Source organism: Pan troglodytes, chromosome 20 (assembly GCF_028858775.2).
Source record: "Pan troglodytes isolate AG18354 chromosome 20, NHGRI_mPanTro3-v2.0_pri, whole genome shotgun sequence".
In the NCBI taxonomy this organism is placed as follows: Eukaryota; Metazoa; Chordata; class Mammalia; order Primates; family Hominidae; genus Pan; species Pan troglodytes.
Window position 1 is genome coordinate 50,803,815 of NC_072418.2, and position 26,098 is coordinate 50,829,912.

Consider the following 26,098-nt stretch of genomic DNA (forward strand, 5'->3'; position numbering starts at 1 on the left):
CCTCCTTGGCCTCCCAAAGTGCTGGGATTACAGGTGTGAGCCATCGCACCTGGCCTTATGAAAGTTTTAAAAGCCTCCATAAGCACCGTTTATTGTATATGGTTTAACAACACAGAGTAAGAGGATAAAATTAGATTGCAAATTACACTCCTTAAGATCAGAGGAATAATAAATTGTGGAGATACATGTGATGAAAAGAAATGGAACCTTAATTGCTCCTGTAATTTTATTTCTTATTTTTATTACTAATTTTTGCTCTAAAATCTGTCACTGTAGCTATTTCTTATTTTTATTAACAAACATTTAGACATCCTTTTAGGTAGTACGTACATTATTCTTGTAGCATTCTGTAAACGGGAAATATTGCAAACATTTAAAAAAGTCTGGGATCCCATGACTCAGCTCACTACAACCTTTGCATCCCTGGGCTTTGAACCCTGGTTCTCTGAACCCTAGTCACTTCTTTTTTTTTGAGACAGTCTCGCTCTGTCGCCCAGGCTGGAGTGCAGTGGCGCGATCTTGGCTCATTGCAACCTCTGCCTCCTGAGTTCAAACGATTCTCCTGCCTCAGCCTCCCGAGTAGCTGGGACTATAGGCGTGCACCACCATGCCCGGCTAATTTTTGTATTTTTAGTAGGGATAGGGTTTCATCATGTTGGCCAGGATGGTCTCGATCTCCTGACCCCGTGATCCTCCCCCACCCCCCCGACCTCCCAAAGTGCTGGGATTACAGACATGAGCCAATGCGCCTGGCTAATTTTTTTTGGTTTTTGTATTTTTAGTAGAGACGGGGTTTCACCGTGTTAGCCAGGATGGTCTCAATCTCCTGACCTTGTGATCCGCCCGTCTCGGCCTCCCATAGTGCTGGGATTACAGGCATGAACCACCGCGGCTGGCCAACCCTGGTAACTTTTAACAAGGAAGGGATCAGAGATGCAGAGGTTTGATATTTAAGGTTTCAGGATAAAATAATAAGTCTTACGCAATGACCCCAGTCAGGTACATGTACAAGGACAGGAGAATCAATGTCATTCTCCATATAAGACCCAGAGTGTTTTGGACGTTATTCCCATGGGAACAGCTCTCGAGGAAGATCTACCATCTTCTCTTGGAACAATTTATCAAAGGCTTCAGCTTGGGCCACTGTGAGGTGATTTTTCCAGTCCCCAGATACACCTGGAAACATGAAGCAGAAACTCAGGTCAGACCACACATCTCCTTGGCCTGTCTCCACCAGGCACCTGACATGGACATTGTGGCTAACATAGCAGAATGGCCGATGGTTCGTGGTGGGCCTTTATCCTGCCTGGTCACATAGTTATTCACCTAGCTGGAAACAATTTCCTATCTTCTCCTTTCTCCCATCCATCCTGTGTACAATTCCTCAGCAATAACGCCAGTATATCATCTGATATGTCCAGAATCGAGTCACGTCTCACCACCTCTGTTTCTACCACGTTGACTCAAGCCAACATCATTTTTCACCTGGATTATTAGAGTACACTTGTAACTGGTCTCTGCTTTTTTTTTTTTTATGTGGAGACAGAGTCTTGCTCTATCCCCCAGGCTGGAGTGCAGTAGTGCGATCTTGGCTCACTGGAACCTCCGCCTCCCGAGTTCAAGCGGTTCTCGTGCCTCAGCCTCCCGAATAGCTGGGATTACAGGCACCTGCCACCACGCCTGGCTAATTTTTGTATTTTTAGTAGAGATGGGGTTTTGCCATGTTGGCCAGGCTGGTCTCAAACTTCTGACCTCAGGTGATCCGCCCGCCTTGGCCTCCCAAAGTGCTGGGATTACAGGCGCCTGCCACCACGCCTGGCTAATTTTTGTATTTTTAGTAGAGATGGGGTTTTGCCGTGTTGGCCAGGCTGGTCTCAAACTTCTGACCTCAGGTGATCCGCCCGCCTTGGCCTCCCAAAGTGCTGGGATTACAGGCGCCTGCCACCACGCCTGGCTAATTTTTGTATTTTTAGTAGAGATGGGGTTTTGCCGTGTTGGCCAGGCTGGTCTCAAACTTCTGACCTCAGGTGATCCGCCCGCCTTGGCCTCCCAAAGTGCTGGGATTACAGGCGCCTGCCACCACGCCTGGCTAATTTTTGTATTTTTAGTAGAGATGGGGTTTTGCCGTGTTGGCCAGGCTGGTCTCAAACTTCTGACCTCAGGTGATCTGCCCGCCTTGGCCTCCCAAAGTGCTGGGATTACAGGCGTGAGCCACCACACCCGGCCTGGCCTCTGCTTTCATAAGTTCTCTTTCATAAGTTAGTCTCAGCATGGCAGCCCTCATGATCCCAGATCATGCCACTTCTCTGCTCAGATTTTCCGAGGACTCTCGGTTTCACTCAAGTACAAGTGCTGGAGGCGCTTACCGGGCTCCAGGTGATCCAGCCCCTGTGGCTTCTCTGAGCTCATCCCCTAAAACTACCTTCTCCGTCACTCTACTCACACGGGGACTTCTGATTCTGCCTCAAACGTGGCAGGCATCCCCACTCCTCAGACTATTGGCGTCCCACGCTCCTTCTCCTTGGAACGCTGCTCTCTCAGATTGGCCCATGACTTGCCTATTTGCCTCTTTCAAGTCTTTGTTCCAATTCAAGTTTCTCAGCGAGGTTCTCTCTCACCACCCAATTTAGAGGTCACTCCCCATCCTTGCTGTATTTCGCCTCATAACACATATCATGTAGGACAGGTTCTGTGTATTTTCTTTCTGTGGTGTATGTATATGGTATGTATCCCTAATATAGATAAGTTATACAAAGTCTCAGCATTTATCTTTTTTTTTTTTTTTTTTTTTTTTGAGATGGAGTCTTGCTCTGTCTCCCAGGCAGGAGTACAGTGTTGTAATCTCGGCTCACTGCAACCTCTGCCTCCTGGGTTCAAGCGATTCTCATGTCTCAGCCCCACCCCAAGTACCTGGGACTACAGGTGGGTGCCACCACACATGGCTAATTTTTGTATTTTTAGTAGAAACAGAGTTTCACCATGTTGCCCAGGCTGGTCTCGAACTCCTGAGCTCAAGTGATCCACTTGCCTTGGTCTCTCAAAGTGCTGGGATTACAGGCGTGAGCCACCGTACCCGGCCAACGTTTACTTTTACGATTGCCCAAGACTCTGGGTCTTTTGAAGGATTTAATTCTTTTCTTCCACGGAGGACTGTCCCAGATGTATTAGAACTGTAGGATTTTGGAAAAATGGATTTTTGTTTTGAGCCGGAGTTTCACTCTTGTTGCCCAGGCTGGAGTGCAAATGGCAGGATCTCGGCTCACTGCAACCTCCTCCTCCCAGTTTCAAGTGATTCTCCTGCCTCAGCCTCCCGAGTAGCTGGGATTACAGGTGCCCACCACCACACTCGGCTAATTTTTTGTATTTTTAGTAGAGACGGGCTTTCTCCGTGTTAGCCAGGCTGGTCTCGAACTCCTGACCTCAGGTGATCCACCCGCCTTGGCCTCCCAAAGTGCTGGGATTACAAGCGTGAGCCACCACGCCTGGCCCTGGAAAAATGGATTCTTTCACCCCATGCAACACACATTTCCATTCATTTTGGCACCTTACAGCGTGTGATAGCAAAGTCTCTCTTCTCTCCCTTTTCCAGGTGAGGCATTCCTTCACACATTTCTTCATCCAGGACAGATCTCTTTTTTTTTTTTGAGACGGAGTCTTGCTCTGTCGCCCAGGCTGGAGTGCAGTGGCACGATCTTGGCTCACTGCAAGCTCCGCCTCCTGGGTTCACACCATTCTCCTGCCTCAGCCTCCCGAGTAGCTGGGACCACAGGCGCCCGCCACCATGCCCGGCTAATTTTTTGTATTTTTAGTGGAGACGGGGTTTCACCATGTTAGCCAGGATGGTCTCGATCTCCTGACCTTGTGATCCGCCCGCCTCGGCTTCCCAAAGTGCTGGGATTACAGGCATGAGCCACCGCACCCGGCCCATCCAGGACAGATCTCTATGCTAACTCACCAGTGGGGCAGCTGCACTGTGGCCATCCCCAACCCCGTCCTTGTCCTCGTTTCTCAGGTGAATCACAGCTTGTAGGTCTAGCAAGGGTTGCTAGTTAACCTGCTCACTGTCTGTAGAATGGATAATGCTCATGTCACATTCTGAGGAAAGAGAATCTGAATGACCTCACGTAAGTCAGATAACCTTCCCAGGCGGAACCAATTTTCCCCACGCACCTACAGCCCACATCAGTACCACAAGAAGAGGCTCCCTGCTGAGGCCACGGGAGAAGTGTTCTGGGCGATGAGCAATTAAAGCTGATAAATTGGCCGGGCGCCGTGGCTCATGCTTGTAATCCCAGCACTTTGGGAGGCCGAGGTGGGCGGATCACAAGGTCAGGAGATTGAGACCAGCCTAGCTAAGATGGTGAAACCACGTCTTTACTAAAGATACAAAAATTAGCTGGGTGTGGTGGCGTGTGCCTGTAATTTCCAGCTACTCGGGAGGTTGAGGCAGAAGAATCACTTGAATCCTGGAGGCGGACGTTGCAGTGAGCTGAGATCGCGCCACTGCACTCCAGCCTGGGTGATAGATCAAGACTTCATCTCGGAAAAAAAAAAAAAAAAAAAAAAGCACTCTTTCATCTCAACTGTTAGCGCCCAATTGTGACCATAGGCGTGCATGCCGTGTATTCTGGTATATTTGGAAACCAGAGGATTTTCTTTTACCTTTTCTCAGAAGTTGTGCTTTGTCCACTACATAATCAACACTCAGGAGGGAATAATTGGACATCTTGTTTTCTTTCATGCTCTGAAAGGAGCTGTTCTTGAGAATTAAGTTCAGTTCTTCGGGTTCTAACGTCTTTCCCAGGAATTGACAGATCTTCTCTATGGTTCTTCCTGTGTCCTAAAAAAGAAAAATCAAGAGAGAGGATACGAAAGAGAAAGACAAGGCTGGGCGTGGTGGCTCACGCCTGTAATCCCAGCACTCTGGGAGGCTGAGGCGGTTGGATCACTTGAGATCAGGAGTTCGAGACTAGCCTGGCCAACATGGTGAAACCCCATCTCTACTAAAAATACAAAAAATGGCAGGGTGTGGTGGTGGGCGCCGGTAATCCCAGCTACTCGGGAGGTTGGGGGAGGAGAGTTGCTTGAACCCAGGAGGTGGAGGGTGCAGTGAGCTGAGATCACGCCACTGCACTCCAGCCTGGTGACAGAGTGAGACCTTGTCAAAAAAAAAAAAAAAAAAAGACAATAGAAAAAAGTAAGATGAGAAGGAGGGAACCACAGAATGAGGAGGAGGAGGAGGAAGAGAGGAACCACATGCAGATGTGAGAAGGGATTGAGTTGAATGCAATTAGGAGAAAGAAAGAAAAAAGGTAAAGAAGAGAGGGCATGAAGTATGTAAAAGATGCAAGGATGGGTTGGGCGCCGTGGCTCCTGCCTGTAATTCCAGCACTTTGGGAGGCTGAGGCAGGCGGATCACTTGAGTCCGGGAGTTTTAGACCAGCCTGGGCGATATAGTGAGACCCTGTCTCTACAAAAAATACAAAAATTAGCCAGGCATGGTGGCGCACAGCTGTGGTACCAGCTACTTGGGAGGCTGAGGTGGGAGGATCACCTGAACCCAGGAAGTTGAGGCTGCAGTGAGCTGTGATTGCACCACTGTACTCCAGCCTGGGCGTTGGAGTGAGACCGTGTCTCAAAAACAAAACAAAACCAACCAGAAAACCACAAAAGATGCAAGGATCATCGTGGATTTTCCCGTATGGTAGAGTTTAGGACAACTTAACAGTAAAACACAGAGCCTCGGGTTTCCTAAGAGACGTTTAGAGAGGCTTCTAGACAGTAATTAGGGTTAGCAAGGAGAGGTTCAGGGAGAATCTGATGGAGATTGAAGGCTTGATTTCAAATCCTGGCTGTACTGTCAGATAGTACTGTTTCCCATAACTAGCTTTTGAATAACACACAGAGTTTTACAATATCTTCTTATATTTCATCTCAATAATTAGGACTAGGTACATGATCCTGGGAGATTAATAGATTTTTATTTTTAAAATTTTATTTTTGTATTTATTTAGAGACAAGATCTCACTCTGTCGCCCAGGCTGGAGTGCAGTGGCGTGATCTCAGCTCACTGCAACCTCCGCCTCCCAGGCTCAAGCAATTCTCCTATCTCAACCTCCCGAGTAGCTGGGGTTACAGGCGTGCGCCACCACTCCCGGCTAATTTACGTATTTTTAGTAGAGAGGGAGTATCACCATGTTGGCCAAGCTGGGCTCCAACTCCTGAGCTCAGGAGATCTGCCCGCCTCAGCCTCCCAAAGTGCTGGGATTATGGATGTGAACCACCGCACCTGGCCAACAAAATGGATTATTGTAACCAGAAGGACTTTGCTTTGAATCATAGGCCTTACTCTTAGATCTATAATGCTTTAATTTTTGTCTCTATTTCATAAACCTTGGTTATCTAATAAGAAGATGTACAACTATGGAAATAACTAAAATAAGTTCATTGTGTGATCCGAAAGGAAGATCCCAGGAAGGTATGGGATCGTGTATCTGAGGTAGCCAACCAAACTTATTACAAAGGGCTTCTTAACAGAAATGAAATTCATTCCAGCTTGGTCAACGTGGTGAAACCCCATCTGTACCAAAGATACAAAAATTAGCCGGGTGTTGTGGTGCATGCCTGTAATCCCAGCTACTTGGGAGGCTGAGGCATGAGAATCACTTGAACCGGAGAGGTGGAGATTGCAATGAACTGAGATTGCGCCACTGCACTCCAGCCTGGGTGACAGAGCAAGACTCTGTCTAAAAAAAAAAAAAAAAAAAAAAGATGGCCAGGCGCGGTGGCTCATGCCTGTAATCCTAGCACTTTGGGAGGCCTGCGGGCGGATTGCCTGAGCTCAGGAGTTCGAGACCAGCCTGGGCAACATGGTGAAACCCTGTCTCTACTAAAAATACAAAAAAAATTAGCTGGGCATGGCGGCGTGCATCTGTAGTCCCAGCTACTCAGGAGGCTGAGGCAGAAGAATCGCTTGAACCCGAGAGGCAGAGGTTGCAGTGAGCCGAGATCGTGCCACTGCACTCCAGCCTGGGCGACAGAGCAAGACTCCACCTCATAAAAAAAAAAAAAAAAAAAGAAATTCATGCCCAGACCATAGGCCATAGAGGATTGGAGAGGATGAGCCAGATGAAGGTGTTGGGACGTGATGTTTCCCAGGTGGTACAAAATCCAATGTTGGTGTTATTTTCTCTTTTATGTGAGATATCACTAATAGGTCAAGTTCTTTTTTTTTTTTTGAGATGGAGTCTTGCTCTGTCGCCCAGGCTGGAGTGCAATGGCATGATCTCGGCTCACTGCAACCTCCGCCTCCTGGGTTCAAGCGATTCTCCTGAGTAGCTGGGTCCTGAGTAGCTGGGACTACAGGTGCACAACACCACGCCTGGCTAATTTTTTATATTTTTGGTAGAGATGGGATTTTGCCATGTTGCCCAGGCTGGTATCGAACTCCTGACCTCAAGTGATCCCCCTGCTTTGGCCTCCCAAAGTGCTGGGATTACAGGTGTGAGACACCGTGCCCAGCCTTCTTTTTCTTTCTTTTTTTTTTTTTTTTTGAGACAGGGTCTCATTCTGTCGCCCAGCCTAGAGTGCAGTGGTGTGATCTCGGCTCACTGCAACCTCTTCCTCCTGGGTTCAAGTGATTCTCCTACCTCAGCCTCCCAAGTAGCTGGGACTACAGGTGCCTGCCACCATGCCCGGCTAATTTTTTGTATTTTTAGTAGAGACGGGGTCTTGCTATGTTGGCCAGGCTGGTCTCGAACTCCTGGACTCAAGCAATCCACCTGCCTTCACCTCCCCAGTGCTGGGATTACAGGCGTGAGCCACTGAGCTTGACCTCAAGTTGTTCTTTCAATACTCGCTGGTTCTGAGTATCAGCTGACAGCTTTTCCTCTCCGTCACTATTCACTCCAGTACTTGGATCTCAGAATAGTGAGATAAATTGATTACATGCCTTCATTTCTGTTCATACCAGCCAAGCTGAGATGTCAGACACTCGGAACCATCTCAGGAACTAAATCACTTCTACCCAGTCCCATCCTCTCTTCCAGCGCCCTCTCAACGCTTGGTTATCAGCAGCACCATAGGTCTCACCCAGAGAAATGTTTACATACACCAGTGCTAGCAGGAGACATCACACTCTGCCTCAATGCATGGAATATGCTCCTTATTTTTATTTTTAGAGCCGGAGTCTTGCTCTGCTGCCCCAGGCTGGAGTGCAGTGGTGTGATCATAGCTCACTGCAGCCTTGAATTCATGGGCTCAAGTAATTCCCCTGGCCTCGGCTTCCCGAGTAGCTGGAATTAGAGGTGTGCACCCCCCACATCTGGCTAATTTTTTTTTTCCTTTGTAGACTGGAGTCTTGCTGTTTCGTAGACTGGAGTCTTGCTGGTCTCAAACTCCCGGCCTCAAGTGATTCTCCCACCTCGGCCTTCCAAAGTGCTGGGATTACAAGTGTGAGCCACTGCACCCGGTGCCAAAAAACCTCTCTAGATTTTTTTTTTTTTTTTTTTGAGACAGAGTCGTGCTCTGTCGCCCAGGCTAGAGTGCAGTGGCATGATCTTGGCATATCGGCTTACTGCAAACTCCACCTCCCAGGTTCAAGCGATTCTCCTGCCTCAGCCTCCCGAGTAGCTGGGATTACAGGCGCTCGCCACTGCACCCGGCTGATTTTTGTATTTGTAGTAGAGATGGGGTTTTATCATCTTGTCCAGGCTGGCCTTGAACTCCTGACCTTGTGATCCACCCACCTTGGCCTCCCAAAGTGCTGGGATTACAGGCGCGAGCCAACGTGCCTGGCTTAGATGTTTTAAGATAAAATAAGGAGCGTGAAGCTTGGGCAAGGGTCAACCAGAAACAGGGCAATGAAGACCAGGGAGTTAATCCCGCTCTTTGTGACTCTTCGCCAGGCTCCACTTTAACTGAGAGGGTGGAATGAAGACACAGCGGGATGGAGGGAATTTAAGGAAAGTAAGGATGGTGGTGAGAGGGTGTGCACTGACTCTAAAAATGATGGGATTACCTGTTTCAGCTCCTCATAACTCAGTAACAGGAAGTTTTTCTCCTCTCTCATGGGCATCCAGCCATGAATGTGGTCAAACCATGACCCATATAGCACTGCATGGGGTGGCAGAAAAAGTGATAGGTTACAAATTTTATGAGAGCAGGCATCCAGTCTACTATGTTCATCCCCCCACCGGCTTGTTAACGTATGATTGACAAATAAAACTTGAATGAAACTTGGTCAAAGGGGACCAACAAATGGTATATATTTACAGTATATAACAGATGTTTTGATGTATGCATACACTATGGAATGACAGTGTATTAGTCAGTTTTCACACTGCTGTGAAGAACTGCCCAAGACTGGGTAATTCACAAAGGAAAGTGGTCTAATTGACTCGCAGTTCAGTGTGGCTGGGGGAGCCTCAGGAAACTCACAATCATGGAGGAAGGGGAAGCAAGGCAACTTCCTCACAAGGCGGCAGGAGGGAGGAGTGAGTGCCAGCAGGGGAAATGCCAGACACTTATAATACCATCAGATCTCAAATGTGGCATGTATACACCATGGAATACAATGCAGCCATGAAAAAGGATGAGTTCATATCCTTTGTAGGGACATGGATGAAGCGGGAAACCATCATTCTGAGCAAACTATCGCAAGGACAGAAAACCAAACACCACATATTCTCACTCATAGGTGGGAATTGAACAATGAGAACACTTGGACACAGGGCAGGGAACATTACACACCGGGGCCTGTCATGGGGCGGGGGGAGGGGGAGGGGTAGCATTAGGAGATATACCTAATGTAAATGACGAGTTAATGGGTGCAGCACACCAACATAGCACATGTATACATATGTAACAAACCTGCACGTTGTGCACATGTACCCTAGAACTTAAAGTATAATAATAAAAAAAATTTAAAAAAAACCTAGGCCGGGTGCGGTGGCTCACACCTGTAATCCCAGCACTTTGGGAGGCCAAGGCGGGTGGATCACGAGGTCAGGAGATCAAGACCATCCTGGCTAACACAGTGAAACCCTGTCTCTACTAAAAACACAAAAAAATTAGCCGGGCGTGATGGCGGGCGCCTGTAGTCCCAGCTACTCGGGAGGCTGAGGCAGGAGAATGGTGTGAACCTGGGAGGCGGAGCTTGCAGTGAGCTGAGATCGCGCCACTGCACTCCAGACTAGGTGACAGAGCAAGACTCTGTCTCAAAAAAAAAAAAAACAAACAAACCTGAAGCTGTAATAAATAAATAAATAAAACCATCAGATCTCGTGAAAACTCACTCACTGTCATGAGAACAGCATGGGGGAAACCACTACTATGATCCAATCACTTCCCACCAGGTCCCTCCTACAACACGTGGGGATTATGGGGATTACAATTCGAGATGAGATTTGGGTGGGGACACAAAGCCTAACCATATCAGACAGAATCAAGCTAATTAACATATTCATTTCCTCATATACTTACCATTTTTTGTTGGGGCGGTGAGAACATTTAAGATGGTCTCTGTTAGCAATTGTCAAGTATGGAATATATTATTATTATTATTATTATTATTATTATTATTATTGACACAGAGTCTCACTCTGTCACCCAGGCTGTAGTGCCATGGAGCGATCTCGGCTTGCTGCAACCTCTGCCTCCTAGATTCAAGCGATTCTCCTGCCTTAGCCTTCCAAGTAGCTGAGACTACAGGCACATGCCACCACACTCGGCTAATTTTTTATATTTTTAGTAGAGATAGGGCTTTGCCATGTTGGCCAGGTTGGTCTTGAACTCCTGACCTCAGGTGATCCGCCTGCCTCGGCCTCCCAAAGTGCTGAGACCAGAATGAAGATATTAATCAAGATGGTAGGACTTAATTAATAATTAGAGATAGGAAAGTGGTGAGGGGCCTAGGGGAGTGGGATGGGAAAAGAGAATGCTTATGAAATATTAGACTCATGCTAGTCTTTGCGTGAGGGGTGGAGTAAGATAAACCCCACGCAGTTAAGAAAGGTGTTCAAATGTTTTTATTTGAGATGGAGTTTTGATTTTGTTGCCCAGGCTGGGGTGCAGTGGCGTGATCTTGGCTCACTGCCACCTCTACCTCCCGGGTTCAAGCAATTCTCGTGCCTCAGCCTCCTGAGTAGCTGGGATTACAGGCACCCACCACCACAGCCAGCTAATTTTTCTGTATTTTTAGTAGAGACAGTTTCATTATGTTGGCCAGGCTGGTCTCGAACTCCTGACCCCAGGTGATCCACCTGCCTTGGCCTCCCAAAGTGTTGGGATTACAGGTGTGAGCCACCATGGCTGGCTAATTTTTTGTATTTTTAGTAGAGACGGGGTTTCATTATGTTGGCCAGGTTGGTCTCGAACTCCTGACCTCAGGTGATCCACCCGCCTCGGCCTCCCATAGTGTTGGGATTACATGTGTGAGCCACCGCGCCCAGCCAGAAAGGTGTTCAAATTTGAGTGTACTGAATTAGAGGCATTGGTGGCTCTCTCTAATGGAGGTATCTGTAGCTGGTGTATTGCAGAGAGACACATCACAGCTGAGATAGAGGCTCATAGAGTTTTGAGATCAATTGCAAAATGGAAAGTACTGAAAAAGCCCAGAAATTCTGCATAACTAAATATATAGCGATCCTAGAGTCATGCAAACAGTTCTGAGACAGATAGAAACAGAATATTAAGAGGGTTTTGGAAAGAGGCATCAGAAAAAAATGGCGGAAGGTCAGGATTGTGTTGTCCCGGAAGCCAGTGAAAAGCTAACTTCCAGAAATCTACGCATTAGGAGACTAGAGGAGAATATAAGTTTCCTGTGCTAGTATTGGAGGCTCTAGAGACTTAGAAAATAGCTAGGATGGTTTATCATGGGGCAAGCTGAGGGGCCGGCTAGAGTTCTGCTGCTATGCGGGAGAGTAAGCGAACTTAGCAGGTTTGGCCTCCAGGGGTGGTGGAGCCTTTCAACCCATGGGTTGGTGAGATGTAGAGATGTGAGGCTGGGTGTCAAAAGAGGTCGGCTAGAAGACTCCAAGCACCCCCATATTTTGCGAAACACTCACCAGTCCCTTGACAAAACCATTCAAAATATTCTTCCCATGACTTTGGTTTCTTAATAAACTTCATGTTTTTCCAGAAAAAATAACCAGACACCAAAACATCTCTGGGATTTCTCATGAGATAAATCACCTTAAATGGAAAAACGGGAGAATGAAAAATCAATACAGTCAATCCTCACTCTTTTTGATCTTCACAAAAATGGAGAAAAAGCCAATTCCTGGATAATGCCTAATAATATCAATGGATTCTTTTAACAAATTACTTACTGCACTCACTAATCAAATTTGACGTGCCTATGAAGTAGTCACTGCACTAGGAATATATCAATGGAAGAAGGAAGCATCGTTCCTTCCCTCTGGGATATTACAGTCTGCTCACAATGGGAAGAACATGGAAGGTTTCCAAAGGTGAGTGATGTATATTTGTGTACTATGGTTTAAAGATCATTAACAGGAGAATGAATTCATAAATTAAGCTACATTCATAGATATATAGCAATATTATCCATATACAACACCCAAGATCATGGATACATTTCAGAGACATTACTTTGTCCTTTGGGCCAGGCATGGTGGCTCATGCCTGTAATCCCAGCACTTTGGGAGGCTGAATCACTCGAGGTCAGGAGTTCGAGACCAGCCTGGCCAACATAGTGAAACCCTGTGTCTACTAAAAATACAAAAATTAGCCAGGCATGGTGGCGCACACCTCTAGTCCTAGCTACTCAGGAGGCTGGAGCAGGAGAATCACTTGAACCTGGGGAGGCGGAGGTTGCAGTGAGCCAAGATCGCACCAATGCACTCCAGCCTGGGTGACAGAATGAGACTGTGTCTCAAAATAATAATAATAATAATAATAATTCACACACCTATAAACACCTGCCAGGAAAGTACAGTTCTAGAAGCAGTCTGAGCCATGCAAGGTCCTGGATATGCCTTGTCCCTCTTGTGATCACCCCTCCGCCCCATGGGAGATGCATGTGGCTGCTGATATCAACACATATTTACACACAGTAAGACGAAGTGTGTACAGAGCCCAGTCCTGGCCCCGGGGCAGTCACCCTGGATACAGGCATTGATTGATGAACATGCTGCTTCCCATAGGAACACCTCTGTGTCTTTTCTGTGGCAGGAGGCATTTGTTGAATTCAGATTGGCTAATTATTTTTTAGGGCAACCAAAGGCGGTTATCTAGTATATAATATGGCTATACATTCTGATTGCACTTAGAACCTAGTTTTCTAAGATTCTGGGTTAGTGTTTCACCCTATCCCTGGTTTAAATCTGGCTGGGATAATCTGTGGAATGGTCTATATCCTTGAACTCAAGGACAGTTCTGGGAGCAGCCACATAGGTGTCACCTAATACGGAATCTCAGGTCTCAACAACACAGACCTGTTGAAGGAGAGAATGCATTTCAGCAAGATCTCCAGATGACTTATAGGCATATCAGTGTTTGAAAGGCACTGATCAAACATGTCTTAACCATTATGCACTGACCTTGGCCTTGGAACTGAAGAAAGACTTGGGGAATAACTGGATGGGGAGGTGGGAGGAGAATAAACGTGGACCCTCCGTTTCACTGAGTGCTGTATACCCAATCTCACTCTCTACCCAGGGTGATCGCTCCCAGATGGGCACAGATTGGATCCACTTGGGATCCCCCTTGGAGTGCATCAGGCAGAGAATCTCAGCCAACCAGTTTGTTCCTGGAAAAAGAAGGAAAAAAATATATAAAATGTACCATCTCAGCCGGACATGGCGGCTCACGCCTGTAATCCCAGCACTTTGGGAGGCTGAGGCAGGTGATCATGAGGTCAGGGGTTCAAGAATAGCCTGGCCAAGATGGTGAAACCCCGTCTCTACTAAAAATACAAAAATTAGCCAGGTATGGTGGCGGGTGCCTAAAATCCCAGCTACTTGGGAGGCTGAGGCAGAGAATTGCTTGAACCTGGGAGGCGGAGGTTGCGGTGAGCCGAGATCGTGCCATGGCACTCCAGCCTGGGCAACAGAGTGAGACTCAGTCTCAAAACAAAAACAAAAACAAAAACAAAAACAAAAAAAAGTACCATCTCAACCTTAATTTTTTTATTATTTATTTATTTATTTATTTATTTTGAGACAGAGTCTTGCTCTGTCACCCAGGCTGGAGTGCAATGGCACGATCTCAGTTCACTGCAAGCTGTGCATCCCGGGTTCATGCCATTCTCCTGCCTCAGCCTCCCAAGTAGCTGGGACTACAGGCGCCCACCACCACGTCCGGCTAATTTTTTTTTTTAATATATTTTTAGTAGAGATGGGGTTTCATCATGTTAGCCAGGATGGTCTCGATCTCCTGACCTCATGATCTGCCTGCCTCGGCCTCCCAAAGTGCTGGGATTACAGGCGTGAGCCACTGCGCCCGGCCTTTTTTTTTTTTTTTTTTTTAGTGATGAGGTCTCCCTCTGTAGCCCAGGCTAGAGTGCAGTGGTGCAATTATAGCCCACTGCAGCCTTGAACTCGGGCTCAAGTGATCCTTGTACTTCGGCCTCCTGCTTCAGCCTCGCAAGTATCTGAGACCTCAGGCATGTGCCATCGCACTGGGCTAATTTTTTGAAAAAATTTTATTGTAGAGATCAGGCCTTGCTATGTTGCCCAGGCTGGTCTTGAACGCTTGACCTCAAGCAATCTGCCTATCTTGCCCTCCCAAAGCACTGGGATTGTAGGCGTGAGCCACTGCAGCCAGCTCTCAACCACTTTTTTTTTTTTTTTTTTTTTTGAGACAGAGTCTTGCTCTGTCACCCAGGCTGGAGTGCAGTGGCATGATCTTGGCTCACTGCCACCTCCATCTCCTGGGTTCAAGTGATTCTCTTGGTCAGCCTCCCGAGTAGCTAGAACTACAGACGTGCGCCACAGCGCCTGGCTAATTTTTGTATTTTTAGTAGAGACGGGGTTTTGCCATGTTGGCCAGGCTGGTGTCGAACTCCTGACCTCAGGCAATCCACCTGCCTTGACCTCCCAAAGTGCTGGGATTACAGGTATGAGCCACCATGCCCAGCCTGTCAACCACTTTTAAGCCTACAGTTTCGTAGTGTTAAGTGTTAAGTATATTCCCAGTGCTGCTCAACCAATCTCCAGAGGATTTTTGTGTTGCAAAACTGAAACTCTATGCAGAGCCAGCACCAACTCCCCATTTACCCTTCTCTTCAGCCCCTGGCAGCCACCAGTGTACTTTTTGTTTCTATGGACTTGATGACTCCAGGTACCTTATGTAAGTGGAATCACACAGTATTTGTATTTTTGTGACTGGCTTATTTCATTTAGCATAATGTCCTTGATGTTTATCTCTGTTGTATCATGCATCAGAATTTTCTTCCTTCTCAAGGATGAATAACATTCCATTATAGCTATATACCACATTTTGTTTACTCACTCACCTGTCAGTGGATATCTGGGTTGCTTCCATCTTTTGGCTATTTGCTGAAATCCCTCTTATTATGTTCCCATTGCTCTTGGCCTCTCAGGGCCATGCCACTTCCAATGTCTTCAGCCTCAATCCTCACCGCATCCGCAGTGCTCTTACCACCCTCCACCCACAGCCCCACTCCCAGAGACATATGATCCTCATCTTTCAGCCCCTTGAGATTGCCTGGCTCTTTTGTGGTTCCTGGCCATTGCCCTGATGATTCTCCTATCTGAAAATAGCCCTTCCCCCAAGTAATTTCATACTCATTCTTTGCATTTCCATTTAAACGGTATTTCTTCTTTCAGGACATCATTGGTCACCCTCAGCCATCCTCCCTCCCACTGCCACCAAACAAACACCTGAATTTGCCTTGGGATTCACTCCTGTGGATTCTCCTAATACCTTAGATTACCCCTCTGAACACTCATCCTACTGTGTAATTTCCTGACTAAATCCTTTTCTCTGATTGTCAATGGTATTAGGCATTCCTCTCTTCCCCTTAAAGCATTGTACACTGTCTGACATAAAGAAGAACTGCAATCATGCACTGAATGGACAGGAACACAACCACAGCCTTTCTCAGTTCACGATTCTGCCTCCTTACCTGATTTGGGGTAAGTCAATATTATTACATCTTCATCCCTTATCACGAACTCATCACGTACTTTTCTTAAGGTTTCGGATCTGAAACCCATAGTAGGGAAAGCTATGCCTTCAAACCATAAGAAATCGTCCGACATGATGATGACCTCTTCCTGCGTGGTGTGAGGGTTTCAACTGTAGCCACCGCTGGAGGCTGTGGCAGCTACAGGCAGATCAGCTTTTACAGCAAGGATAAAACGATCTTTAACCTTGTCCCAGCATGTCACATGTTTGTTGTAAAGTTTACTTGCTGATAAAGAGAGGTATAATGTGACCCGTACTCAAAAGATTGAAGATGTTGAGCAATCATGAACTTATCTAGAGACCATTTTAGGGGTCATCTGAGCTTGCGTTCATGAGAGTGAACTGCAAGATCGAATAACAAACACGAGGACAAATATTTTTTTTGATAATATGGGTGAATTTATTTCTTAAGGTTTGAGTGCAAACTTAAAAACAAGAACAAAGCTTTTCACCAAGAATAAACACAAAATCTAAATAATCCTGCAATCGTGCATTTTAACAGAAAGTACAAATATGAATACATTATAATTTGTAACTGCATTTAAAAATTAAAATATTTCTCTCCAAATCCAAAAGACCACACAGTCTTTATCTGTTCTCATCTTGTTACCTTAGAAACATTTGTCATATGCTCTCAGGAAAATATAGGCAAGAATTACTAATCAGTTATTCATGATCAAAGAAACGTTATTCTCCCTGAGACTTTTTGAATCATTTATCTGTATTTCTGAAGTATCACACAATTATACCTCCACTCTAGAGAAAAAAAGAGTAAGTACAAATATTAGCAGTGTATATATTGTAGTAAATTTTTAAAGTACAACTTTAGTTGATGGCTGACGTGTATGTAATAATTGTGAACAATTTAAACGGTATAAAAATGTGAGATGAAAATCTTTAGACTCAAATACTTGAGAAGTCACTATGAATATGGAAAGATTTGTTTACATAAACATGTATGTTTTTAGACGGAAAATCAAGAGGTAGTGGCATCTCCCTGTTTCCTTAATAATATTTGGATTTTCACAAAGAATTGGCAGCACCCAACCTTAAGTGTTAATTATGTGTTTTTTTTTGTTTTTGTTTTTTTTTTTGAGACGGAGTCTCACTCTGTCGTCCAGGCTGGAGTGTAGTGGCGCGATCTCGGCTCGCTGCAAGCTCTGCCTACTGGGTTCATGCCATTCTCCTGCCTCAGCCTCCAGAGTAGCTGGGACAACAGGCGCCCGCCACCACGCCCAGCTAATTTTTTGTATTTTTAGTAGAGACGGGGTTTCACCGTGTTAGCCAGGATGGTCTCAATCTCCTGACCTCGTGATCCGCTATGCCCAGCCTAATTATGTGTTTCTAAAGGACCTATACAACAGATCAGTTGGCAGTGTTCTAGCTTTAGGGAGATGGGGGTGGATTGGGGGTGCAAATATCTGAGATAAGATAATGCATGCACTCACACATTTAAAATCACCATTCTAAATGGGAAAAAAAATCACATATTGGGAAAGTCCAAGAAACTCATTCTTAAGGGATAAACAGCAGGGCAGGAGCAAAAGCTGAATAGAAGTCTACTTGATAATAATGTTTTTTCACTCTTCAAAGGCAAGTTGGGAAGAATGAGAATACTCACATACACATAACTTCAGGGAAAACGTGCCTAGAATTTTACCTTGCAAAACACTGAACAGAAATCTTTACAAAAACCTTCATTCTTGGTCTGGGCACGATGCGGTGGCTCACGCCTGTAATCCCAGCACTTTGGGAGGCCGAGGCGGGCGGATCACGACGTCAGGAGATCGAGACCATCCTGGCTAACACGGTGAAACCCCGTCTCTACTAAAAATACAAAAAATTAGCTGGGCATGGTGGCAGGTGCCTGTAGTCCCAGCTACTCAGGAGGCTGAGGCAGGAGAATGGCATGAACCCGGGAGGCGGAGCTTGCAGTGAGCCGAGATCTCGCCACTGCACTCCAGCCTGGGTGACAGAGCGAGACTCCGTCTCAAAAAAAATAAATAAATAAAATAAAGGGAAGAAAAAAAGCCTTCCTTCTTGTTTATAATACTTGATTTTTCCCTTATTACCACCCTGTACATCACATTTAAGTATTTTCTTTATAAATATTTTAGAGCAAAAAGAATTTATTTTGTTGCAATGGTGGCCCACATCTGTACAAAACAACCTAAACAAGATATATATGTGTATATATATGCATATATATATGCGCATATATATATGTGTATATATATGCATATATATATGCGCATATATATATGCATATATATAAAATGATTAAGAAACAGTGCAAAGAATAACAGTATTAAGAATTTTTGCATTTTATAGTAACTGTGGTTCAAGCGTGAATATCTATCAGCGATATATAATCCCAGGTTTTACTTTTTAATTTTATTTATTTATTTATTGTTTTGAGATGGACTCTTGCTCTTGTCACCCAGGTTAGAGTGCAATGGCATGATCTCGGGCTCATTGCAACCTCCGCCTGCTGGGTCCAAGCGATTCTCTTGCCTCAGCCTCCTGAGTAGCTGGGATTACAGGCGCCCACCACCACGCCTGGCTAATTTTTGTACTTTTAGTAGACACGGGGTTTCACCATGTTGGCCAGGCTGGTCTCAAACTCCTGACCTCGTGATCCACCCGCCTCGACCTCCAAAAGTGCTGGGATTACAGGTGTGAGCTACTGCACCCGGCCAATCCCAGGATTTAATGAAAGATTCAAAAACAAACCACACTCCAAATTACTGCACAAACATCGGTCCCTTATCAAGCAAGTCTGCCCTTCTCCTGAATCTAGTATTTCCAGTTTCTAAACTCTTCCCAAACAGGAAAAAAATATTTTTAATACGCCTCATTTTTTAGGGCACTTTTAGACTTACAGAAAAATTGCAAAGAGAGTACAGAGTTCCCATAGTCCATACTTAATTTGGATTTCCTTAGTTTTTATCTCATGCTCGTGTTTTTTTTTTTTTTTTTTGACAGAGTTCTCTCTTTGTTGCCCAGGCTGAAGTGCAGTGGCATGATCTTGGCTCACTGTCTCATGCCCTTTTTTTGCCCCAAAATCCCATCCTGTACAGTACATGACATACACTCATCCTGTCTCCTTGGGCTTCTCTTGGCTGTGACAGTTGTTGCTCAGATTTTCCTCATTTTTTTTTTTTTTTTGAGATGGAGTCTTGCTCTGCTGCCCAGGCTGGAGTGCAGTGGCACAATCTTGGCTCACTGCAGCCTCTGCCTCCCCAGTTCAAGTGATTCTCCTGCCTCAGCCTCACGAGTAGCTGGGATTACAGGCACGCGCCACTACACCCGGCTAATTTTTGCATTTTTAGTAGAAACGGGGTTTCACCATATTGGCCAGGCTGGTCTCGAACTCCTGACCTCAGGTGATCCGCCCACTTTGGCCTCCCCAAGTACTGGGATTACAGGTGCGAGCCACTGCGCCCGGCCGACTTTCCTCATTTTTGATGACCTTGATGGTTTTGAAGAACACTGGTCAGGCATTTTGTACAATGTTCCTCCTTTGGGATTTATCGCAGGTTTTCTCATCCAACAAATGAGTTCATGGGTTTTGGAGAGGAAGGTCACAGAGGTAAAATACCGTGATCATCACACCATGTCAAGGGGACTTATTAGCAACATGACCTGGCATTAATGATGTTGACCTTGGTCACCAGAGTTCACCTGACTTTTCTCCCTCTTCCCTTTCTATGTGGCCATATTTTAAACATAAACTCTAGGCCTGAATATATTAGTGAGATAACATTATATGAACCCCAAATGAGGGACAGTCTACAAAATGACGGGCCTGTACTTTTTAAATTGTGAAAAATTTTTTTTTTTTTGAAACGGAGTCTCGTGCTCAGTTGCCCAGGCTGGAGTGCAGTGGCACGATCTCAGCTCGCTGCAAGCTCTACCTCCTGGGTTCACACCATTCTCCTGCCTCAGCCTCCCGAGTACCTGGGACTACAGGTGCCAGCCACCATGCCCGGCTAATTTTGTGTATTTTTTTAGTAGAGACGGGGTTTCACCGTGTTAGCCAGGATGGTCTCGATCTCCTGACCTCGTGATCCGCCCGCCTCGGCCTCCCGAAGTACTGGGATTACAGGCATGCGCCACTGCGCCTGGCCTATTATTTATTTTATTTTATTTTGAGATGGAGTCTCACTCTGTTGCCCAGGCTGGAGTGCAGTGGTGCAATCTCAGCTCACTGCAACTTCCGCCTCTCCAGTTCAAGTGAACCTCTTGCCTCAGCCTCCTGAGCAGCTGGGATTACAAAGGTGTGCCACCATGCCCAGCTAAGTTTTGTACTTTTAGTAGAGATGGGGTTTCACCATGTTGGCCAGGCAGGTCTTGAACTCCTGATCTCAGGTGATCCACCTGCCTTGACCTCCCAAAGAATTACAGGCATGAGCCGCCATGCCTGGCCATACTTATATCTTTTTTAAAAAGACAAAGGATATTATTATTTGACAGAAAAGGGAAATAAAAGGGCCATTAAACCATACAATTGATTATTAATCATACCTGTAATCAGGGAAATACAAATCAAAATCACAGTAATGCATGTAGGTTGTCACTTCTTATACATTGGAAGAAAAAAATGGGATGATACTACCTGTTGGTCAGGCCGTTCGAATTTGGTGGATCTGTTCATTTGCATGGTGGTATTGGAGGAGAGTTTCAGAAAGTAACTGGAGTTGAAACTTGCAGAGATATATGTCCTTGGAGACATTTTCATACATGGACAAGGAAACTCGAAAAAAAATGTGTATTTCAACATTGCAACCGTGAAAAATGGGAAACCAGTTGAATTTGGGGATGAATGATTAATTTAAAACACAGGATAAGTTATAGAATATGTGGAAGATGACACTATAGTTGAATGAATGAATGAATGAATGAATGAATGGGACTTACATCTGTCAGCCTGCACACACTCAGCACAGAATGTTAGAGGAACAGGCAGATTCCTAATTATGAAGAGATGGTGCTCAGGCCACGTTCACAGGCACAGAGCAGTGGGGAGAGGTGCCATGATCGTAAACACCACGGGCAGGAAGTTGCAGAACAATTTCACCTCTGGAAAGGGGAGCAGAGCAGCAGACTCAGGAAAGACTTTAGAAGAAGCCTCAATTGTGTTTTGACTTTCTCACTGGAGTCTTTATCTGAAGCCATAGGGCAAAATGATAGCCTTAAAGAGTTTTGTTGACATGCTTTTCTTTTCTTTTTTTTTTTTTTGAGACAGAGTCTTACTCTGTTTTTCAGGCTGGAGTGCAATGGCGTGATCTCGGCTCACTGCAACCTCCGCCTTCTGGGTTCAAGTGATTCTCCTGCCTCAGCCTCCTGAGTAGCTGGGATTACAGGTAGGCACCACCATACCTGGCTAATTTTTGTATCTTTAGTAGAGATGGGGTTTTGCCATATTGGCCAAGCTGGTCTCAAACCCCTGACCTCAAGTGATCTGCTTGCCTCAGCCTCCCAAAGTGCTGGGATTACAGGCCTGAGCCACCGTGCCCAGCCTGTTTACATGCTTTTCTATATGTGTGAGACATTTCATTATAAAATGAATAGATAAAACCTAAACATGGCTCCACGTGGGCACTGGCAGATTGGCTGGGATGAGCTCCTGAGATCTTATCTCCAGCATCTGGTTTGGGTTCTTTCCATATCTGGCAGTAATCTCTGGAGCTGGAAGAATCACTTCAACTGTGGCCCAGAGTGAGGCCTCTGAGGAGCTGATCTGGGAGAAGATGTCAATGTCCCCCCAGGGCTGAGATCAGGGCTGTGGATAGTGAGAGAGGAGGTAGGAAGAAAGTGGTCAGACAGGCAGTTAGGGTGAGTCCTTGGTAAAACTCCTTCAAACGAAGAACAGCCTGAAAATCCAGCTGCAGGCCCCAGATAAGAAAGAGCTCACATCAGCAAAATTTCTTCAAATCAAGAACAGCCTGAATATCAAGCTACAGGCCCTAGATAAGAAACAGCCCGCGTCCTTGAATGGAAATGCCTACTCTGTGAACCTAGATGAACAAATTCCACTCCTTTTTTGGACACATTTTCCTCCCTTTGATGCATGTTTGTCTCATTTCACATGCTTCCTCTGGATTGATCCTTACCTTTCACCTATTTTACATATACTTATCTTTCTGTGATTGGCCGTGGGCAAAATCCTCATTTGCGTAAAGTGTAACATCACTCCAGCCCCTAATTGGTTGCAGGCCAAGCCTTCACCTCAGCCTCTAATTGGCTCTTTTCACTGTTGTGTGTCTTTCTGAGTGGCCAACAGACCAGTCAAGCACACTCCTCCCACTTCCCAGTCCATAAAACCACTGAACTTAGCCCTGCAGCCAGCAACTCTTTGTTGGGTCCCCTCTCTTTGTTGAGAGCTTTTCTGTCACTTTCGCTTGATAAATCCCACTCTGTCCTACTCAGTCTCCAGTGTCGACGTTTCTTATTCTTCTTGGTTGTGGGACAAGAACCTGGAGCTTGCTGGTGGTGGGAGTAAAAGAGCTACAACACTCCCTCCCATTCACTGAACATCAGTAGTGGAAAAGCTGCAACAGGGCTGGGTGTAGTGGCTCACGCCTGTAATCCCAGCACTTTGGGAGGCCAAGGTGGGTCAGGAGTTTGAGACCAGTCTGGCCAACATGGTGAAACTCTGTCTCTACTAAAAATACAAAAAATTAGCTAGGCGTGGTGGCGGGTGCCTGTAATCTCAGCTACTTGGGAGGCTGAGGCAGGAGAAACACTTGAACCCGGGAGGCAGAGGTTGCGGTGAGCCGAGATCATGCCACTGCACTCCAGCCTGGGCGACAGAGTGATACCCTGTCTCAAAAAAAAAAAAAAAAAAAAATTGCCCCTAGTTGAGAACCACTGTCTTAGATGTAAAAGCTGTTATTCAGACAAAGAGGACGGGTGAATGCTGGTGTCATCAGCAGAGAGAAGGGTAGAGTTCATCTCCTGGAGGCACATTTAGAATAGATGCCATCTTTCACATGGGCACATACTTCCATTTCACATTCATTCTTTCTAAAAGAACTAGATTATAGGCCAGGCGCGGTGGCTCGCACCTGTAATCCCAGAACTTTGGGAGGCCGAGGCAGGCGGATCATGAGGTCAGGAGATCGAGACCATCCTGGCTAACATGGTGAAACCCTGTCTCTACTAAAAATACAAAAAATTAGCCGGGCGTGGTGGCGGGCGCCTGTAGTCCCAGCTACTCGGGGGGCTGAGGCGGGAGAATGGCATGAACCCGGGAGGCGGGGCTTGCAGTTAGCTGAGATCGCGCCACTGCACTCCAGCCTGGGTGACAGAGCAAGACTACGTCTCAAAACAAACAAACAAACAAACAAACAAACAAACAAACAAAAAACTAGATTATAAAATTCTAAAAGCAATCATATAAGCAATCATGTATTTTAAAGACAATTATAATAATACTGCCAACAACAAGATTATGTTATTTAGTTTTCACAGTGACCATGGGAAGGGTAAGAAATTATTTTACTTTATTTTACAGATGATGAAACTGAGACACACAGATCTTAAAGGATACTTTTGAACTTTTAAAGTCAGTATTTCTTTTGTTTTCTTTTTTTGTTTTTTTGAGACAGAGTTTCACTCTGTCTCCGAGGCTGGGGTACAGCGATGCGATCTCGGCTCACTGCAACCTCCACTTCCTGGTTCAAACCATTCTTATGCCACAGCCTCCCAAGCAACTGGGATTACAGCCCCCGACCATCATGCCTGGCTAATTTTTGTATTTTTGGTAGACATGGGGTTTCAACCATGTTGGCCAGGCTGGTCTCGAACTCCTTACCTCAGGTGATCTGCCTGCCTTGGCCATCCAAAGTGCTGGGACTACAAGGGTGAGCCACCACACCCGGTCTAAAGTCAGTATTTTTTCTTTTCTTTTTTGTTTTTTTTTTTGAGATGGAGTCTCGCTCTGTCACCCAGACTGGAGTGCAGTGGCGTGAACCTGGCTCACTGCAAGCTCTGCCTCCCGGGTTCACGCCATTCTCCTGTCTCAGCCTCCTGAGTAGCTGGGACTACAGGCGCCCGCCACCACACCTGGCTAATTTTTTTGTATTTTTAGTAGAGACAGGGTTTCACCATGTTGGTCAGGATGGTCTCGAACTCCTGACCTCGTGATCCGCCCACCTCGGCCTCCCAAAGTGCTGGGATTACAGGCTTGAGCCACCGCGCCCGGCCATAAAGTCAGTATTTTTTCATCCATAAACATTTAGATGAAGATTATTTTGTGCCAGACATTCTAAGTACTTTACAAAACATTAAATGATTTGAATGTTTCCAAGAACTCTATGAAGCAGTTAATTTTTTTTTTGGAGACAGAGTCTCGCTCTGTCTCTCAGGCTGGAGTGCAGTGGCGTGATTTCAGCTCACTGCAATCTTCACCTCCTGGATTTTACGCCATTCTCCTGCCTCAGCCTCCCAAGTAGCTGAGACTACAGGCGTGCACCACCTATGCCTGGCTAATTTTTTTTTTTTTGTATTTTTAGTAGAGACGGGGTTTCACCGTGTTAGCCAGGATGGTCTCAAACTCCTCACCTCGTGATCCTCCCGCCTCGGCCTCCCAAAGTGCTGGGATTACAGGTGTGAGCCACCGTGCCCGGCAGCAGTTAATAATATTTTCCTCATTTTACAGATGCAGGATCTGAACCACAGAGAGGTTAGGTTGTGGGCTCAAGAACACACAGCAAACAAGTTCCCACCTCAAATTGAAACCCAGAACATGTGCTCTTAATCACAACACTGTTAGGCTCCCTTTTCTCCCGCAGGAAAAAAATGATTAATTAACTCATCCTTAGTTACAGAGTTAGTGACCCAGCTGTGGCTGGGCATGTTGGCTCATGCTTGTAATCCCAGCACTTTGGGAGGCCGAGGCGGGTGGATCACCTGAGTTCGAGACCAGCCTGGTCAACATGGTGAAACCCTGTCTCTGCTCAAAATACAAAAATTAGCCGGGCATGGTGGTGCACGCCTGTAGTCTCAGCTATTCAGGAGGCTGAGGCAGGAGAATCGCTTGAACCTGGGAGGCGGAGGTTGCAGTGAGCCGAGATCGTGCCATTGCACTCCAGCCTGGGCACAGAGTGAGACTCTGTCTCAAAAAAAAGAAAGTGACCTAGTTGTGATTCAAACTCAGGTTTAGTCCTTTGAATTTGTGCTGAGTCATCATTCTGCTAATGGAATTGGAAAACTTAGAACACTTGTTCCAGGAAGGAATGTTAGGAAAGGAACAAGTGGTCCTGGCAACATTTTATAGTACTTAGTTTAGAAATCAATTTTTCAGTATCCTTCAGTTGCAAAATACAGATTGTGAAATTATTAATGTTCTGTTTTCTTTACTAGTACCTAACAAACCACCCCCAAACTTAGTGGCTTAAAGTAGAGATTTGGCAAACTTTTTTTTGTTTGTTTGTTTTTGGTGGAGGGAGGGAGTGAGGTGGCTCCCTGACCCAAGGTCTTCCATGGTCCAACCTCCCTCACCGCCATTCCACCTGCAAAGGGAGGGCACAGAACTGTTTTCTGTTCTGTGACTCCATAGGGCAGACTTTTTTTTTTTTTTTTTTTTTTTGAGAACGGCTAGAGAATGAATATTTTCAGCTTTGAAGGCCATGTTTCTACTACTCTGCCATTACAGCATGAAAACATTATGGACAATACATCCATGAATGAGTGTGGCCGTGTGCCAATAAAACTTTGCTTACCAAACAAGGTAGTGGGCCCGATTTGGTTTGTATATGGTAGTTTGCTGACTCCTGGCTTAAAACACAATTCTGTGGTTCTAGGGCTTTACTGGGCTCAGCTGAGTGGTTCTAATTTGGAGTCTGTCATGACACTGCAGCCAGATAATATCTAGGGCTGGGATTGTTTGAAGACTTCTTCACTCACACGGCTTGCACCT

General features: G+C 45.9%; 1 protein-coding gene across 1 annotated transcript; it reads right to left on the bottom strand.

Annotated features, from left to right (window-relative positions):
• Window positions 1–221: 221 nt before the first annotated feature.
• Window positions 222–16,379, bottom strand: SULT2A1 (sulfotransferase family 2A member 1). Its single transcript, XM_016936354.3, has 6 exons — window positions 16,112–16,379; window positions 13,563–13,771; window positions 12,066–12,192; window positions 9,020–9,114; window positions 4,663–4,840; window positions 222–1,176 (listed from the first exon to the last, which is right to left on the bottom strand). Exons 1-6 carry the CDS (start codon window positions 16,245–16,247, stop codon window positions 1,064–1,066), a joined length of 858 nt encoding a protein of 285 aa, XP_016791843.2. The 5' UTR covers window positions 16,248–16,379; the 3' UTR covers window positions 222–1,063.
• Between the last annotated feature and the right edge of the window lie 9,719 nt (window positions 16,380–26,098).